The sequence below is a fragment of the Macrobrachium nipponense genome, chromosome 1 (genome assembly GCF_015104395.2).
Source record: "Macrobrachium nipponense isolate FS-2020 chromosome 1, ASM1510439v2, whole genome shotgun sequence".
In the NCBI taxonomy this organism is placed as follows: Eukaryota; Metazoa; Arthropoda; class Malacostraca; order Decapoda; family Palaemonidae; genus Macrobrachium; species Macrobrachium nipponense.
The window spans coordinates 109446022-109464735 of record NC_087200.1 but is presented as its reverse complement, the minus strand read 5'-3'; the positions used below and the strand labels follow the sequence as shown (position 1 = coordinate 109464735).

General features: G+C 40.9%; 1 protein-coding gene across 1 annotated transcript in view; it reads left to right on the top strand.

Moving 5' to 3' along the window:
- Positions 1-695: 695 nt before the first annotated feature.
- LOC135219551 (double-strand-break repair protein rad21 homolog) overlaps positions 696-18714 on the top strand; it is a gene marked incomplete at its 5' end in the record, with an annotated part of 89434 nt that continues 71415 nt past the window's right edge. The window contains 5 exon segments of the mRNA XM_064256404.1: positions 696-852; positions 1132-2388; positions 8733-8834; positions 11946-12122; positions 12307-12480. Coding sequence (XP_064112474.1) covers positions 709-852; positions 1132-2388; positions 8733-8834; positions 11946-12122; positions 12307-12480 — 1854 coding nt within the window.

Genomic DNA, 18714 nt, shown 5'->3' with positions numbered 1-18714 from the left:
GTCGGGGACGACGGAGTCGATAGCTATGTATATATCTGCCAGGTAAGTATGTATGAAACTTTATTGTATCATAACAATATCATATCTAGAAAAAAAAAAAAAAAAAAAAAAAAAAAAAAAAAATGACTTTTGGAAAAAAAAAAAAAAAAAAAAAAAAAAAACGTGTTTGATTGGAGGTCTACATCAGGTCTATATATGGTAGTAATACCAGGTCTTAATATTAAGCATCAGGGGAAGAGATAGAATTTGAAAATTGGTTATTTTCGGGATAAATTGCCCTGGTGTCACAAAACCGAAGGTCAGAGGCGAAAATCATATGGGGTTTGGAGGTGTCCTAAGTCACCTTATTAAGTGGTATGAATGTCAAAGTCCTGTCTTTAAAAAATGGCATTAGCCGGCCGGCCCCCTTAACAGCCGTTCCAGCTTTGCTGAAAGTAATCCCTTATTTAAAGGACCTCAGGTTTGTATAGTTAGGAAAAATGCAAATTACTTTTAAAATTTGTCATAAGTGAAAAATTTACAATTGTAAGCTAAAGGGATGCCACAAGGAACCCATGATTTCTCTTCTATGCACTCTGAATGCATGCCGTAGGTTGTAACCCCATTCGGGGGGTCATATTAAGGAAAGACTAGTGTACAAAAGTGCCACACTATAGCTCAGATTTTTACATAGAATTCTCTACTCTACTTTACAGGAATTGAGCCATCATGTTTTATGCACATTTTGTTTTGGCCAAAAAGGGCCCGTTGGCCCGTATCTGGTTGGCTGCGCATTGGGACAAGAAACTAACTAAAGCTCATGTCTTTGAAACAAACATTGAAAAATCTGTGGATGGTATCCTGCAGCCAAAGGTAAGTGCTACATCTTTTCTATTTGTTAATTTTTAGGCTGCAAGTTACAGCTTGTGAAATTCAGACTAGAATTTAGTTCCATCCTAAGTTCTGTGTATGCAAGCTAATGATTTGATAACAGACATCATTATTGATGGTTAGTTTGGCACAAATATTAGTTTCTCTAATTTTTTTAATAAATATAAAAAATTTGAAATGAGTTTGCTCAAAATGATTAACAGTTTATATTGGCTTATTCAGGTACATAGTTTATTTTAAAAGTTAATTCTTTGCAAACAGGTAAAAATGGCATTGCGCACATCTGGACATCTACTATTGGGTGTGGTCCGTATCTACTCAAGAAAAGCTAAATATCTGTTAGCAGACTGCAATGAAGCTTTTGTGAAGATTAAAATGGCCTTCCGTCCTGGCATGGTAGATCTGCCAGAAGACATTAGAGAAGCAGCTGTAAGTGCTATCACTTTACCGGAGGTTTTCCATGACTTCGATACTGCCATGCCTGAGTTAAATGATGTTGATATCCAGGCACAGTTTACTTTGAACCAGTCAAGAGCAGAAGAAATTACCATGAGAGAAGATTATGGCAATATTTCTTTAGTAACAGGAGATGATGGATTTGGTGATATGGGCTTTGAGGAACCTCCAGATATTATGAGGGATGCATCTCCTATGGACCAGACTCTTGATCATTCCAATCTCATCTTTGGTGAGGGGACTCCATTAGATAAAGAGAAAGAAGCTAATGTCTCCAAAGAACAGGATTCGAGATTGGCTGCAGGCCGTGCTGATACTACAGCTTTAGATCTAGAGGCGCCCATTCGTGATGATGGTTTTGGGGGTAATTTGGGTCAGGATATCATTGCCGGGGGCTTATTTGAAGGTGGGCTTTTTGATGACACTCCCATTGGAGATGGCCCCAGCCTTGATGAACCTAAAGAAGAAAGACATGATGATTCTGATGATGATGCTGGGGATCTAGATAGATTTGGAGGACCTCCATCTGTTGGCCCACCAACCTCTGATGATGGTTCTAGGCCATCATCTCCAAAACCTGAAGTTCAGGACCCAGCAGAAGCTGCAGAGGCACCTCCAGCAGAAAGTTCAGAAACTCCTGCTCAAGATGCTAATGATGAAGCTGCTGGTCATGAACAGACAACACTACTTCAAAATGAAGAAGAAAGCTTTGCATTGGCCCCTGTAGACGCCTCAGCTATTAAGTCTGGTTGGCCAAGAGCTAAAAGAAAGAGGAAACTTATAGTTGATGAAGTGAAGAATATCTCTGGAGAGGAGATGAAGGCTCAGCTCTCTGACACCACTGACATAGTGACCACTCTTGACCTGGCTCCTCCCACAAAACGTTTGATGCACTGGAAAGAAACTGGAGGAGTTGAAAAGCTGTTTGCTCTGCCAGGGAGACCGATTCATGCAAGACCACTGGCACGGATTTACCAGCGTCACCTCACGTCAGAGCCATCACAAAATGAAGATTTTGGTATGGCTGGAGACAGAGAAGTTGAAAATCTTAGTTTGGAAGTGGTAAGTAATTTCACAATTTTGACTCTTTAACCTGAATTTTCTGTTAAGGTAATGAATATGGTATATATTGTATGATCCATAAAAATTGCATTTAAAAAAAGACTAACAATACACAAGAAGTTTATAAAGTAACTTACCAAGTAATTAAATAGCAATAAGTTTCTAATACTATGGCAGCTAAATTGTAAATTTTTGGAAATTGCAGTAGTGCTCCTTTGGTTTGGATGTTGGTAATTTGCCCCACCAACTTTCAGGGAAGAATAGGTACAATGTAGCTAAACGGACCAATCGTTCATACGTGAACAAACCTTTGATCTTAACAATAGGATCATTTTCTAGTTCCCAGCTGGATCCAGTCAAACAAGGAGACTGTAAAGCAAGAAATTGTGAGATCTGGCAACGCGTGTGTATAGCGGGTGAAAACTGGTCAGAGACCGAGCGCCCCACGCTATCACGTTTAGTCTTTTTCTTAACCACCTGGGTGAGTGACACGGTTGCTCACTCTCCGTCCAACCTGGTTGTTTTGCCTGTTTTTGCTCTCCTGCTTGTCTCTGAGTGTGTGTTGTGTTATTATGGCTTCCTCTGCATCCTCTTGGCCTCACCAACATATGTGCCTGGGGACTCCAGGTTTCTCATGTTCTCGTTTCCTGGCTTCTTCAGCTTTGGAGCCCCATTCCACATGCAGTAGGTGTAGTGCTAATTTCTGTACTATGATGAATCCTTGCCTGGAATGTCGGGTGTGGCCTAAGTCACAGTTGAAGATATTTTATAGTAAGAGGGAGCATTGTAGAGTTTCGACTCTTCCTTTGTGGGAAGGGTTTTCATCTCCTCACCCAGATGCTTTGTCTTCCTCAGTCACGCCCCATGATGCTAGAGTTTGTGTACCTGTGTCTCCTTCCTTTTCTTCCATCAATTCGTCGTTGGAAGTATCGGGAGGCCCTCAGGCAGATTTAATGTTATATTGTCCCCTTTCCCTTGGTGGTTAATTTGTTTCCCAAGAGGGAAGAGGTTATTTCGCCAGTTTCTTCTCTTTCAGAATCGGAGGCATCCAAAATGGTGGCGCTTGGTCTGTGGGGTTTACCCTCCTTGGAGGGTTTGCTGATGCATTTCATGGAAGCTCTCTCTCTCTCTCTCTCTCTCTCTCTCTCTCTCTCTCTCTCTCTCTCTCTCTCTCTCTCTCTCTCTCTCTCTCTCTCTGCCTCCTCCCCCTGGCCTTATCTATGTTGGTGCTCGCGGTCAGCCATTTTTTAGAGCTCTGCCGCTAGTTTGGGTCAGGGGGAGGCCGTGACGTCTCTCAGCGTCGTTGGTAAAGTCACTCCCTGCTATGTCGGTGTGGTCGCTTGGGGTTGCTGCGCTGCCTCGCTCCTTCGCTCCTCTGTGTTGTCATTGTTTGCTCCCGTGACTTCCTGTTCCATCCATGTTGTCTGCGTCCTCTCTTACAGATCCATCCGAGGCTTTATGTCGGGTGGTTCTTAAGAGATTGGACTCTTTTGGAGCATAGGATTGCTGTGAGCAAACGTGTTGTGTCGCCTTCCCCCCTCTCCTGCCAAGAGGGTGCGTAAGGAAGGGGTGGTGTCTTCCTTCCATCGCCTCCATCTCCACCGCAATGAAGTATCAAGCATTGGAGGGTTAAGGACTCTGTTATTTCTCTGTCCATGAGTGAAGAGCGGCATGTCTGTGTTTTTGAGTGTTAGTGTTTCATCTCCATTCCCTGCACAATCTGCTTTTGCTGCATTGTCCTCTTCATCGGGACACAAGCGTGTTGTGGCCTCGCACATCTGCTGCTTTTGCTTCAGTGGCTATTTGTCGTCATAAGAATCTTATGATGCCTGCGAAAAGATCGAAGGTTGTGAGTGCGGCATTGGTACAGCTGGAATGTTCGCCTTCCCCTCCCAATGATGCTGTTCGTGGTTCGACTCCGAGGAATTCTAGTTCTGCATCAAAAGTTCGAGATGCTTCTCTGTTGCACGTACGTGTCGCCTGTTGTGAGTGTTCGTAGTAGTGTTCCTAGTGTTGTGATTGATTCGTCGCAGAGTTGGTGTGTGGCTCCAGTCCATACAGGGCTTTGGTGTCTGTGTTGGCTGGCACCCCAGGTTCTTTGGCTGCCGGGTCTGCAGTTGGTTTGCACAAGGAAGGTGTGTTGAATAAGCCTGCATCTTCTTCTCGTCATCAGTCTCCATTGCCAGAGCAGGAGGGAGATCTGGAGAGTAGTACTCTGGTTCAGTTGTCTTTCACTCTTACTTGCTTGGAAGCCTTGCTGGGGGCTACGTAAGATCCTACGTCATCTTTTCAGCTTCCTTTATTGGGGCATGTCCAATCTCTCTTGCAGAAGGTGAACGCCTTTGTGTTAGACCGGGACGGATCTCTTCGGTCAAGGGGTTCTTCCAAGTTGCTTACTCCATCCCTTACAGGGCATAGGAAGTATTACGCTATGAACTCTTATCTGCTTGTTGCCTTAACATCTTAACCCAGAAGTCACATGTCTCAAGCCAGGGTTGACTTTGGAGCAAGTGAGGTCAGTGGGGCCGTCCTTGTCACCGTTGTTAGACTTGTGGTCGATGCCCATTGCCAAGATTGTGTCTGACAGGTCTGCAGAAGGGTTGCACTCAGGAATTGGGATCTGTTGAATTCTCAGTTCCTGTTTCCTCAGACTGAGCTGGAGGACGCGATAGACTGGCGGTGAGCTGTTCGGCTGGACCCTCTCATTCGTTGTCTCAGCCCAAGTTGGATGACCACATGTTCTTCAGGTAGGGTATCTACTATCGTTTGACTTCCCCCAGCTCTCGGACAGACCTCTGCTCAGGCGAGTGCATTCCCCAGATTCTCCGAAGTGATCGACCTATCCACATTGAATCATTTTGTCAGGAGGACGAGGTTCAAGATGGAGACCCTGCAATCTGTTGGCAGCAGTAAGGGAAAATGACTTCATGCTGTCAATAGATCTAAGGGACATGTACTTCCAAATCACTATTCATCCATCGTCCAGGAAGCTCCTTTGCTTCTCTCTCGGAGACAAGGTGTTCCAGTTCAAAGTCTTGAGCTTTAGATTGACCACGTCCCCTCAGGTGTTTACAAGGGTCTTCTCTCTCTCGTCTCGACTTGGGCTCATGCTCAAGGGATCCCGTCTGTTGAGGTACCTCGACGACTGGTTGGTCTAAGCGAGTTCCACAGAGAAGCTGCTGCAGGACAGGGATCGCCTACTTCAGTTTTGTCTGGAACTCTGCATTTTGGTGAACCTAGAGAAATCGAATCTTGTACCCAATCAAAGAATTCTTTATGTAGGCATGGTCATTGATACAGCAGCGTCGAGGGTTTTTCTGTCGGATCAGAGGTTGGAGAAGTTTAGAGTAGTGGCGTATGACCTGTCGCAGCCGGATCAGTCAGCTCATCATTGGCAGGTTCTTCTGGGAATTTTTCTCTGGGGAGAATCTGGTCCTTCATGGGCGACTTCATCTTCGGTCTCTGTAATGGAGACTAAGGGACTTCTGGTCTCCAGCGGGAGACTCGCCCCTGTTAAGGGTTCTTCTGTCACTAGAAGTGAGAGAAGATCTTGGTTGGTGGTTGGATGATGAGAATCTCTTGGAAGGTGTTCCTCTACGTTCCCTGCTACTGGACTTCCTTCTTTTTTCAGCTGCCTCCCTCGCAGATTGGGGCGCTCATTTAGGCGGCCTTATTACTCTGGGCATTTGGAGTTTGGAGGACAGACGGTAACATAACATGTTGGAATTAAAGGCAGTCTTTCTGGGTCTGAAGGAATTATGGGAGAAGTTAGAGGGACGTTCTGTAGTTCTCATGTCAGACACCACGGTGGTCGCTTATGTGAACAAGTAGGGCGACGTTTCGCGTCAACTCCACGCTTTGGCAGTTCAGATTCACCAGTGGGCGGTCAACAATTCAGTAGAGCTCTCAGCCAGGTATATCCCAGGGAAAAGGAATGTGGTTGCGGACAAGCTCAGTTGTTGGGATCAGGTCTTAGGCATAGAGTGGTCCCTTCATCAAGTCGTGGTGGACAGGCTTTTCCAGGTTTGGAGGAGACCTATGCTGGACCTCTTTGTGACCTGATTTAACAGGAAACTAGAGGTTTTGTGTTCTGTGGTTCCAGATCCTCTGGCGTTCGCGGAGGACGCGTTCCAACATCCCTGGGACAACCTGGAATTGTATACCTTCCCTCCATTTTGTTTGATTCACCAAGTACTGAACAGGAGGATAAGCTCTCAAAATCTCAGGATAACATTAGTAGCTCCTCTGTGGCCGCAAGTGGAATGGTGTCCGAATCTGCTGTCGTTGTTGGAGGTGCCGAGGGAGATTCCCCTGTGGCGGCATCTTCTTTGTCAGCCGCACGTGGAAAGATTCCACCAGTCGGTAGAATCCATGTCTCTTCACGGTTGGAGGCTATCCATTATCTCCTCCGAGCGTGAGGCTTTTCTCAGAAGACAGCAGGACATATGTCCAGCAATCTCAGGAAATCTACCTCTGCTGTTTACCTAGGTAAATAGGCAATCTACTGAGATTGGTGTCATAAACAGGGTTTTTCTCCACTCAAAACCTCTATTCAGCGCATAGTAGACATTTTAGTCTTATTTAGGGATGAGAAAGGCTTGTCTGTTTCCACTATTAGAGGCTACAGGGCAGCCCTCAATTTAGTGTTACATCTTAGAGGTGTTAACATCTCATCTTAGTAAATCTCCTTCCTGTTTAAAGCGTTTGAGCAGTCGTGTTCTTTGAGGGAACTTGAGCCTCCATCGTTGGATATTTCCTTGGTCCTGAGTAGTTTCACTAAAGTTCCTTTTGAGCCTTTACGTCGTTCATCAGACAGGTACTTTGCACTCAAATCAGTTTTCCTCTTGGCCTTTGCTTCTTCGAAAAGAGTGGGGGAGCTTCATGACCTGAGCTATGATGTGAAGTACACCAGGGGTTGGGGGTAAGTGTCCTTCGAATTTGTCCCAGAATTCCTGGCTAAGACCCAGAATCCTTCAGTGCAGGATGACAGGTTTGCCTCCTTTTCCATTCCATCTCTGGATGACTTTGTGGGCGGTGATTCTCAAGAACTCTTGTGTCCTGTCAGGGCTCTGCGTTGATATCTTAAGTGGACATTACATCTCAGGCCAGGATTTCGTAGGCTTTTGTTAGCACGGGCCATTCTAAGAAAGAGGATCCAAGAATACAATCTCTTTTTGGTTATGTAAAGCTATTAGACAGCCATATTTGACTCTTGATGATTCTGCCACAGTCTGTGCAGGCTAGAGCACATGACATCAAGGATATTGTCCCTCTCTGGCATTCAAGAAAAATTTGGCTGTCCATAGTTCTGAGCACTGGCACTTGGTTACGCATTCAACAATACATGACAGACATACATGACAACAAAATTTAATAACTAATGAGGTCATTCTTGGTGATTTTACTGGTGTTCTGGTTGCTTGCGACCGTCTTTCTTATTTTTTATATAGCAAGTCTGTTTCCTAGGTGCAAGGACAGGTCCTGGTGTCGGTCCTGATGGTTCTATCTTTGCCTAAATAACAGACAGTGGCCCTGCATTGTAACCCTTGCTATGCCCGGAACTAGCCTTGTCACTTGAAGGTAGCAGCAGCAGTTAGAGCTTTTCTCGAAGATGTGTTTTATGCTTGGTCCTAGAAGCTAGAATCAGAACTACCAACCACACCCAACTTCTCTATTGAATCTAGGTGCATTCATGGTTGATATTGTTTAATGTCGCGGAGATTTTCCCTTTACATTCTATTGATACTTGTATGGTTTTATACATCTTTGCTAAAATAACTGGTAATGCACTATGATATTAAATATCTGTTTCCACATTGCTCGAAATATACATTGGTAATGTTTTTAATCCTGTGTTGAACGAGAATTTCAAATTGCTTCGTTTCTATAGTTTGAAGTAATTACTATACTTTAAAATAATTACTATTGTCGTAATTTTTTCTTATGATTGTTATAAATATCATAGATTTGATATTTGTGCATCATATGTTAGCTTTATTTTGCTTGATAGACCTTTCACTGTTTTTCAACTACAATTTGTAGTTGCCAGTTAGTGAATTTAGAACGGAATCTTCAGAAATTTGTCGCTTCACTTCTGAAACTTAGTAGGGTATATGGACATAGAGCACAAACAAATTTATCCGTTAAGCTACGTTGTACTAATTCTTGCTCGAAAGTGGTCGGGGCAAGTTACCTGCATCCAAAACAAAAGTGCTACTGTGATTTCCAAACCTTTTCAAATATTTAGCTGCTGTAGTGTTAGAAACTTATAGCGCTGTAATTTATTTGGTAAGTATATAAAAAATTGATTTTATTATAAAATTGTCATATTCAATTTATTTTAGGTCCGTGACACTGATGAAGTAGAGGTCATTCCTGTCAAATCAACCAGAGGACGTGCACAGAAGAGGAAACAAATTGAAATGGATATGGATGAAGAAGATGAGGTGAGTTTATAGTACCATAATTTTTAGTTACATGTTTTTGTCAAATGTATAAAATTAGTTTTAAGTCTTTTATGGGGCAGTCCAATGGATTTGGAATGTTCGTGGTCGTAGTCATCTGTACTTTGTTGGAATTTGTGTGTTTGCTCAGGGTTCTGTCAAGTATAATTTACATGTTTGTCTGAGACAGGAAGCAAGAAGTATGAAAATAGCAAAAGAAAGTGTTCGTTGCTCATGGATGTCAGTCAAACATTTTATAAAGTTGTATGCATTTTGCAGTTGGAAAGGTTTGTATTCAAAAGACTATTCTTGGGATTTTGTTTTCACTAGGTGGTTTTACTTGGAAAGTGAGGTCAGCAGTGTGTACTATTCAGTATAATTCTCCCCATATTTCTGGCATTAATTTAGGGTTAAATAAAGAAAATTTAAGCAAGCTATGTTTATACAAAGAACACTTAGTATTATTTTTTTGCAGATTCATTCATTTGTAATATATTGTCTTAAGTATATAAAACAGTAACATTTTGATAAAGTATAAATTGTACTTGGATACACTGTACGGTGTGAACATTTTTAATGGTAATTTAAAATAAATTGTTGCCCTTCATGGTTAAGGTATATGAGAGTTTTCACAAGATTGTAATGCATTTAATTATTTAAGGTTACTTCCCATTCTTAGTTAATGTGAAATTGTTCTTTACTTGAATAGGATGATCTCATGTAAAGTAAGATGTAACAAACTATTTTGACTTACTCCTAAGTTGAATACTTAACCCTTGAACGCCTAAGGGGTATAATAAAAATCGTCTCCCGTATGCCGAGGGGGTCTCGGAGTGAGCGCCAAAGCGGAAAAAATATATTTTTCAAAAAATCACAGCGCGCTTAGTTTTCAAGATTAAGAGTTCATTTTTGGCTCCTTTTTTGTCATTGCTTGAAGTTTAGTATGCAACCATCAGAAATTAAAAAAAAATATCTATCATATATAAGTAATGCGATATATGATAGCGCAAAAACAAAATTTCATATTTAATTGTATTCAAATCGCGCTGTGAGCAAAACGGTTAAAGCTAACGAGTTAATTTTTTTTTCGTTTTATTGTACACTAAATTTTGATCATTTTGGTATATAACACATTGTAAAATGATCAAAGCAACACAGAGAAAATATTATCACAAAATGGTGCATGAATTCTTAAAGTGCGGACGTAAAAAAATGTTTTTTTCAAAAATTCACCGTAAATCTAAATATTGTTCTAGAGACTTCCAATTTGTTTCAAAATGAAGATAAATGATTGAATATTAATATACTGTAAGAGTTTTAGCTTACAATTGCAGCTTTCGACCATTTCGGAAGAGTTAAAGTTGACAGAATGTCAAATTTTTTTGAAATATTTTTTTATATGCAAATATTTCAAAAATGAGGAAAGCTACAACCTTCAATTATTTTTTGTTGTATTCTACATGAAATTGCGCACATTTTCACAGATAAAACTCTATGAAATGCCTAATATGAAACAACAAATATTCCGAGAATGCGACACGCATTTCGGAGATATGCGGTGGAGAATCCGCGCGCGGAGGGAAGGAAAGTTTTTTTTTAAAAATTCACCTTAAATCTAAATATTGTGCTAGAGACTTCGAATTTATTTCAAAATGAAGGTAAATGACTGAATATTAATAGACTGTAAGAGTTTTAGCTTACAATTGCGTTTTTTGACCATTTCGGTAGTCAAAGTTGACAGAACGTGGTTTTTTTTTCTATTTATCGTGATTTATATGCAAATATTTCGAAAATGAGAAAAGCTACAACCTTCAATTATATTTTGTTGTATTCTACATGAAATTGCACACATTTTCATATATAAAACTTTATGTAACGGCTAATTTAAAATGGTGCAAACATTACGACAATCGCACGTATGATTTTTTCGTAAGAGTTACAGCGCCGACGTAAGAATTTTTTTTTTTCATAAATTCACCATAAATCGAAATATTGTGCTAGAGACTTCCAATTTGTTGGAAAATGAAGGTAAATGATTGAATATTACTAGAATGCGTTTTTCAACCATTTCGGTAGGGTCAAAGTTGACCGAAGGTAGAAATTTTGGCACTTATCGTTATTTATATGAAAATATTTCAAAACTGATAAAAGCTACAACCATGGGTTGTTTTTATTTGTATTGTGCATGAAATTGCGCACATTTCCATATATAAAACTATGTAACGGCTAATTTAAAATGGTGCAAACATTACGACAATCGCACGTATGATTTTTTCGGAAGAGTTACCGCGCGGACGTAAGGAAAAACTTTTTTCATAATTTCACCATATATCAAAATATTGTCGCTAGAGACTTCCAATTAGTTGCAAAATGAAGGTAAATGATTGAATATTACTAAAATATATGAGTTTTAGCTTACAATTGCATTTTTCGACCATTTCGGTAGAGTCAAAGTTGACCGAAGGTTGAAATTTTGGCACATCGTTATTTATATGAAAATATTTCAAAACTTATAAAAGCTACAATCATGAGTATTTTTTTGTTGTATTCTACAAGAAATTGCGCACATTTTCATATATAATACTCCATGTAACGGCTAATTTAAAATGGTGCAAAAATTATGTCAAAGTGACAAAATAATTTCTGAGATGTGTCACTGATACTTTTTAGTGCGATAAGAAAGAAATTCGCGCTTGCGCGCCTGCGTAACGATTGTAAAGAAATCAACACCTTGATCCGTGAACTCCCAGCATCGCCCAAGGTGCGTGATTCAAAAGTTTTAGGCTGATAGGCCTATAAGTATTTTTCCGCAGATTTTTAAAAAAACTTTTCTATGTTGACGTAAAATATGTCCAATCGGCACCCGACAGACAATTTATCTCAACGCAAAATACGTCCAATAGGCGTTTAAGGGTTAACAGTTGGTACTTTGGCCCCACAGAGGATCATGTCATTTAGCTATTTTATCAGAATCATAAGCTTTTGACTGAAGTTTGTGATGGTTACTATTCTTTTTGGTAGGTTTTTATTTTTTTTTTTTAATTGCAGTTTTCCAATCATGTCAAAGGAAGGGGATTTTAAGTTACAGTAAATTAAAAATATTCCATGACTCAGTTACAGGTGTTGAATGTCACAACCAGAAGTCGAGCAGAAGCTTCAGAACGTTCAGATTTGAACAACCAGATTATGTCTCCACAAGCACCTCAGACACCAGCAGCCCCAGCACCTGTTGAAGAGCTTCAGCCACCAACGCCTGCTGCTCCCCCACCTGAACTCATTACCATTGATGAGGTAAGTACAGCAACTTCCTGGTTCTTGTATTTTGCTTGTATAAAGAGTTAATAGATTTACAATGGCTTCCATTTTTTAGGTATGGTGACATTTATGTAACTAGCTTAGACTCTAATGAATGAAGTGTTTATTTGCCACAAATTTTTTAAGGTGTATATGGTGAATAACAGTGGTATTTTAACAGCCTGTTGAGGTGGCAGCACCTCATACTCCAGCCCCAGCAACACCAGCTCCACCACCAGCTGATATTGCAGACATCCCCTCAGTTGCACCACAGACACCAGCACCTGCAACACCTGCTGCACCTCCTCTCCAGAGCCCAACATCAGTCCAGGCAGAAACACATGAAGCAAATCAGGTACGTATTTTGTTAATTTACATGTCATGTGAAGGGTGGTTATTATTTTAGGATAGGTTTAGTTTAACATAGTCTTAATTGTGTTTTAAGAAACTAAATATAGTATTCTTGATGGTCTGAAACCTTATTATCTTTTTATTTATGAAAATGAGATTTGTGTCCATAATTTTTGTCTGTTTGCCTTTAGGATTTATTGATGGTACAGTACTTCATCAATGCATCTAATTTTAGGCGCCCATGATAAAAATTTAAGAATTAAGGGATCTTTCATTTGTGACGCTGAAAGGGAATTCGACACAGAATTCCCATTGTTTCTAGTTATTACAATATGCCAGGATATACAAATAAATTTTAATAAGAAAATATATATTGAAGTTAAGTAAACATTAGGTCTTAAGAGTTCAGTAGAAGTATATTCATGGAAAAATATTTTATAGTTCATCTCTTGATTATCGGTAGGAAACGTGATTAGGGATGGAAGGGTTGTATGCAGTTGGTGTTATCTTTTATATTCCTGAATTCTTTTGGATGGTTGCCCTTGTTAAAGATTGATGTTGTTGCTGGTGTAGAAAGACCGTTTATAAATGGGAAAAGTGAGGATGACCAAAATGGGATGTTAAATTTTGTTTCTTGATAGAGGTCACATTTTGATTAGTGCAGATTCTCTTATTTCTAGTAAGTGTAACTAATCTCTCTCTCTCTCTCTCTCTCTCTCTCTCTCTCTCTCTCTCTCTCTCTCTCTCTCTCTCTCTCTCTTCCTCTCTCTCTCTCTCTCTCTCTCTCTCTCTCTCTCTCTCTCTCATATGCTGTGGCCATTATTGCCATATGTCAGAATCAGAATTTTTTTTTCCTATTAAGCTGGGCGATTGGTTTGTGAATTTTGTAATTAATTTGGTTTTTGGTTCTAGCGTAGAATATATTCCATTCTATGTTCCTTATGTAGAGATAGAAGCATACTTCCTAGTACTATATTTTTGGTCAATGTAATCCAATAACCCTCCATCACTAGGTCTAGCAGTCATCACTTCCTCAAGAGTACTAATTGGCTAGTGTACTGAAATAATTAGCTGTTGTAATGTTTGCGATGGCCTTGACACACTTGTTTTCAGCTTAGATTCTGTCGATTAACATAATTTTCACCATTTTCTTACGTGGAGTTGTCATGCATTGGATTCTCCATTTTTGCTATTATGTGGTTTCTGTCCTAATTCAGTTTTCTTCATCAATATTCGTTTGCTTTTTTTATTTTTTTATTCGTACCACCTCAGCTTTAGCCTCAGAAACCTGTTTTCCCCTGGGTAACAGAAATATATTCTAAGACTAACAGAAATATAGTCTAGGTCTTGTTCCATCACTGCATGGTTTTCCTTCTCCCCATACATCATTAGCTCATCTGTTACATTTTGGGCATCAAAAATATTTTGTACAATTTATATTTTGATGTCTGGAGCCAACACAGGGCACAAATTGTGGTTAATAAAAAGTTGCCTCATAATGCGCAAGATGGTTAACGGGAAAATCCAGATAATGAAGTACAGGCAGCCCTTGGTTAGCGGCAGGGGTTCCGTTCCTGGCCGCCAACGCCAAGCGATTTTCGACGCTAAGCGATTTTAAAGCCTACGGCCACCGCACACCTTTCGAAACTAGACCAGTCAAAGGCTCCGTAATCCCACAACGGCGCAATAAGTAAAATTATATTTATGCAGTATAGTACTATAGAATTTACTGTACAGTACATTATAGCATTGTAAATACTGTAAAGTGAAAAAAGCCTAGCTTTAATCCTTTGGGTATCTAGAGTATGTAAAGATATAATAAAAGTTTATACAGTGTACAGGTAGCTGTAGTGTTCAAGTATGATCATTAGTCTTACGATAGTCCGATTTTATGAGAGATCAAATTACAATGGCCTAACTTTATCCATCTTCTAGTTACATAAGTTCAATAACAGCAAAAGAGAATGATGAAAGTATGGTTTTAACGTTATACTCATTGCGTGAACGTGTACAGCCATGAACAACTGAACGAGAAATTTTTTTTTTTATACATTCAACTTACCTGCAGATATATACTTAGCTTTAGACTCCGTCGTCCCGACAGAAATTCAAATTTCGCGGCACACGCTACAGGTAGGTCAGGTGATCTACCGTCCCGCCGCTGGGTGGCAGGAATAGGAACCATTCCCATTTTCTATCAGAATTTTTCTGTCGGCCGTATTGTAAACAACGTTTGTGGTACCTCCTGACTTGATTTTCGTTTTTCATCGCCATCGATCTTCTGGGCTGTCTTTTGCAGGGAAGTACTGGGTCTTTGGTTCGGCATACGCTTTTAGTAACTTTTTAATGTATTTAGCTTCGAGTTTTCGAAGAAAAAATTTACGTGAAACTACCGAATTTGTCGGTAGACACTCACATATTTTGCAATAAAGGAAACTTTAATATCTATTCACTAGTATGTGTAAGAAGTTTTAAAAAAGCTTGGTTGAGGAATTTAAACACTCTTAACTTCTTATTCAAGGAAGTCAGAAAGCATATTACTAAAAACGCTTCCTTTAGAAGCGTTAATATGTCTCGTATTAATGAGCAATTAGAGTATTAACAATACTAGTTGTTGCATCCTCATCACCTTCTTACCTCACAGAAACTACAAATTCATCTTGTGAAAATTTGAAGAATAAATCTAGAGAGCTCATAATGCGAGCTCTTAAAAAAGGTAAGAAGTGAATATAGTGTTTCCAGTGCAGTGGAGGGTGCGTTCTGTTCGGCTCCATCTCGCTCCCAGGCCTAGTCCTCTTCCAAGCTCCCAAGCCCAGAGGAGAAGGAATGTCGAAAGCCTTACGGAGGTTACGGAGAATCCCCACCGATCAGGCGTCCCCTCGGCAGGATCTGTAGAACGTCCCAGACTGCCAAGTTCGCCATTGGAAAGGCGTCCTAAAAAAAAAAAAAAAAAGTGCGTCTCTTCATTCGATTCTTCATCTTGCATCCGAAAAGACAAAGAATGGACATGTTTGGAGTTCGGACGATCTAGCGTGTTCTCGGAAAGTTAAGAGAACACTAAGTGCCATCTGGGCTAGAAGCGGGAGCCACGTTCCAGCAGCGAGCCGCGTTCCAACAGTCCAAGCGCGAGCCGCGTTCCTCCCTCCAAGCGAGAACCAGAGTTTGATCTCCTGTTTCGCTTTCTTCCATGAAGCGTGGAGTTGTGTCCGAGCTTCCTGAGAATGTTCCGCCTTCTCCCAAGCAACTAGCTCCTATAGATGAGTGGTTTTCTTCAGCCCTAGAAGAACCATCTTAGCGAGAAGCGCCAGGCAGGACAGAAGCCCTTTCCAGGCAGGAGGAACTTTCCGGGAGAGATTAACAGAGAGGAGCTTTCTAGGCGCAAGGCGCCTTCAAATCGAAAACAAATGTCCAAGAGCGAAGAGCCTTAGAATCAAGTGGACAAACAGAAGGATCGTTCCATGGATCGTTCCGAGCAAGAGGCACCTTCCAAGAGTGAGGAGCCTATTAGGCGCTCGGAACTATCCAGACGCACGGAACCTTCCACAATAACGGAACGTTCCAAGCGCAAGTTTCCTTCGAGGCGCTCGGAACATTCCGAACTTTCTGAACAAGCGGAAGAATTTTCCAATCAGAAATCTTTTTCCAGACGCACGGAACCTTTGGAACGTTCCAGGCGCGAGTTTCCTTCCAAGAGAACGGAACCTTCCAGACGCGAGGAAGCTTCCAGATACGAATCGCCTTCCAGGCGCTCGGAATTTTCCAAGCAGGAATCTTTTTCCAAACGCGCAGAACATTCCACACAAGCGGAATTTTGCAAGCGCTCGGAACCTTCCGCACAAGCGGAAACTTCCAGACGCACGAAACTTTCCAGGCGCGGATCGCCTTTCATACGCTCGGAACTTTCCAAGCAGGAATCTTTTTCCGGATGTGCGGAACTTTCCAGGCGCGCGGAACCTTCCGCACAAGAGAAACTTTCCAAGTGCGAAGAACTTTCCACCAAAGCGGAACGTTCCAGACATGCGGAATCCTCCAGGCTGGGGTCGCCTTCCAACAGTTCTTCTCCTCGGAAACGATCTTCCTCTTCGGGACTTCAGAAATTGGAAAGATCTGTTGTATCGTGCAAGAGAATAGAAAAGACTTCTAGTTCTCTTCCAAAGGAACAGAGAGAGTCTTTTTCCGCCAGTCTTTTACCGAATAGGGGCTCTTCTACTTCAGTACGTGAGTGACCTACAAAGGCGCAAGAGGTCGCACAGGTGGCCGTCGCCTTTGTCAGAATGATTCTGATACTGAGAGAAGCCCTTCTCCAATATTCAGAAGACTGCTGTAACAGGCAGTTCCTCTCAACGTGGACTCTCTCCTTCATTCATACTCATCGGCGTTAGGGAATGACTGCGGAAAGAGAACATCAATTTTTTTTTTTTTTTTCTCTTCCCCCTTTCGTAAACCCTAGATCTGAACTGGAATCCTGTCCCTTCCGCGATTTGTTTGGAAATCATGAAGACTTAACGAGTGCCTGGATTTAATTCCCTATACTCTTTGTATCTTAATGGGTTAGTTCTCATTTACAAAGATCTCAATACTTAGCATATAGCTCTCTTGGACAAGATTCGGAGGAACTCTCATTTATTGATTAGAGGCTCTTCCAAGTTAGACGCGAAGAATATGTCCTTTTAGTCTTATGTCCAAGAGATTCTCTTCGATCCTCGGTTCTCCCTTGGGATCTCCTTTGGATAATACTAGTTCGTTCTATTAAGAAAAGAACGAAGATAGTAAAATTTTCCATTCTCTCCTTGCCTCGGCAAGGAAAGAATGGAATAGAGAATTTTCTGTATAGGAATACTGTATGGTCGAGTCATATGCGCATACCGTAATTACTATGGTTGCCAACTGAATTCCCTGTGTCCTTCCAGGGTTTTCCTAGGTAAGGATTACACTTAAAGGGTTTCTTATGACAACACCGACTTAGCTTCTTTATTTAAAGAAGGGTGTTTCGCTTAGATATGCATTATTGGATACTTCCTTAAGCTCGAGAATAATTTTACCATATTCCTTCATTGAATGGAATAACTGGCAACTCAGGAAGAATGTACTGAGACAGCGAAAGAAGACTGCTGTCTCTGTAAGCCAATACAGTACCATCTGGTTCTCGGTCATGGTTGGTTGGTTACATCTCTCTCTCCTTCGGCATTGACTGACTGTACGTTTCTCTCCCTTACAATCACGTACTTAGCCTCGAATTGAAGGGATTTGTAGGCAAGCATGAATAACATTGTCTGAGTTTTGCTAAGAAGCTTTCAATAGAAAGATCTCTTACAACCTTTCAATGCTGTTTACTGCAATGTAACAGAATTATAGATTATTCTACCGAGGTAGAGCACTATATTATATAATGCTTTCATGCCTACGAAAGCATAGCCTTATTAGAGAACGGAGCATGCTTAGTGAGGAGATGGGTTAGTCTAATGGGAACCGTTTTCTTCGTGGTAGAAGTTTGTTTCCCTGAATGGACTATATTACGCCTATAGAGTTTTTTCCTACCAAGAAACGGAAATAACATATAAGATGGCGCCGGGTACCATGACGGAGGTACAGATGTTCTGGCACATAGTCTAAAAGAATTGCAAGCATTTTAGTGGACTTGATATTTTCTCGATATAGCGAGTTGCTAACCAAAGGGTTCAGTAGCCTCTCTGACAACAGGCCAAGTAAAGTCACGATTCGTTCCCGATTTCGTTCCCCGTCTAATTGAAAGGGGGTTCGATCCCAAGGAAGGACGAAAGGATTTTTTTAAAATCAATAAGGCCAATTCCACAGCTCTCTCATATCTCAAGGAGAATCCGGAATCTCTTTTTCGCCACTGTTCGCATTAACAAGAGAGAACCTGTTGGAACACAGACACGGAACGTAACGATCCTTTAGAGGTTCGCTGCACAAGGTTGCACGTCCGTGAGAATCTTTTCGATAATAACTATTAACGTCTGTCTACCCTTAGTTGGCAAGAGAGTTGTGGAAACTTGCGATACGTCTTCCTCATACATCTCTTCGCAATGTTGAAGACGAAGAAGCTTCCTCTAGAATGCTTCCTTATTCTCAAACCAAGAAAGGTAGCAATATACGCCATCCAGTTTGAAAGGGGAATAAACATTAGTCTTTTTTCCCCTATATATATATAAATTCTTAACAGATATTTTAAGATTAATAATGGAGTCAGAGGAAGAGAGGATGATGCTTTTCGCCC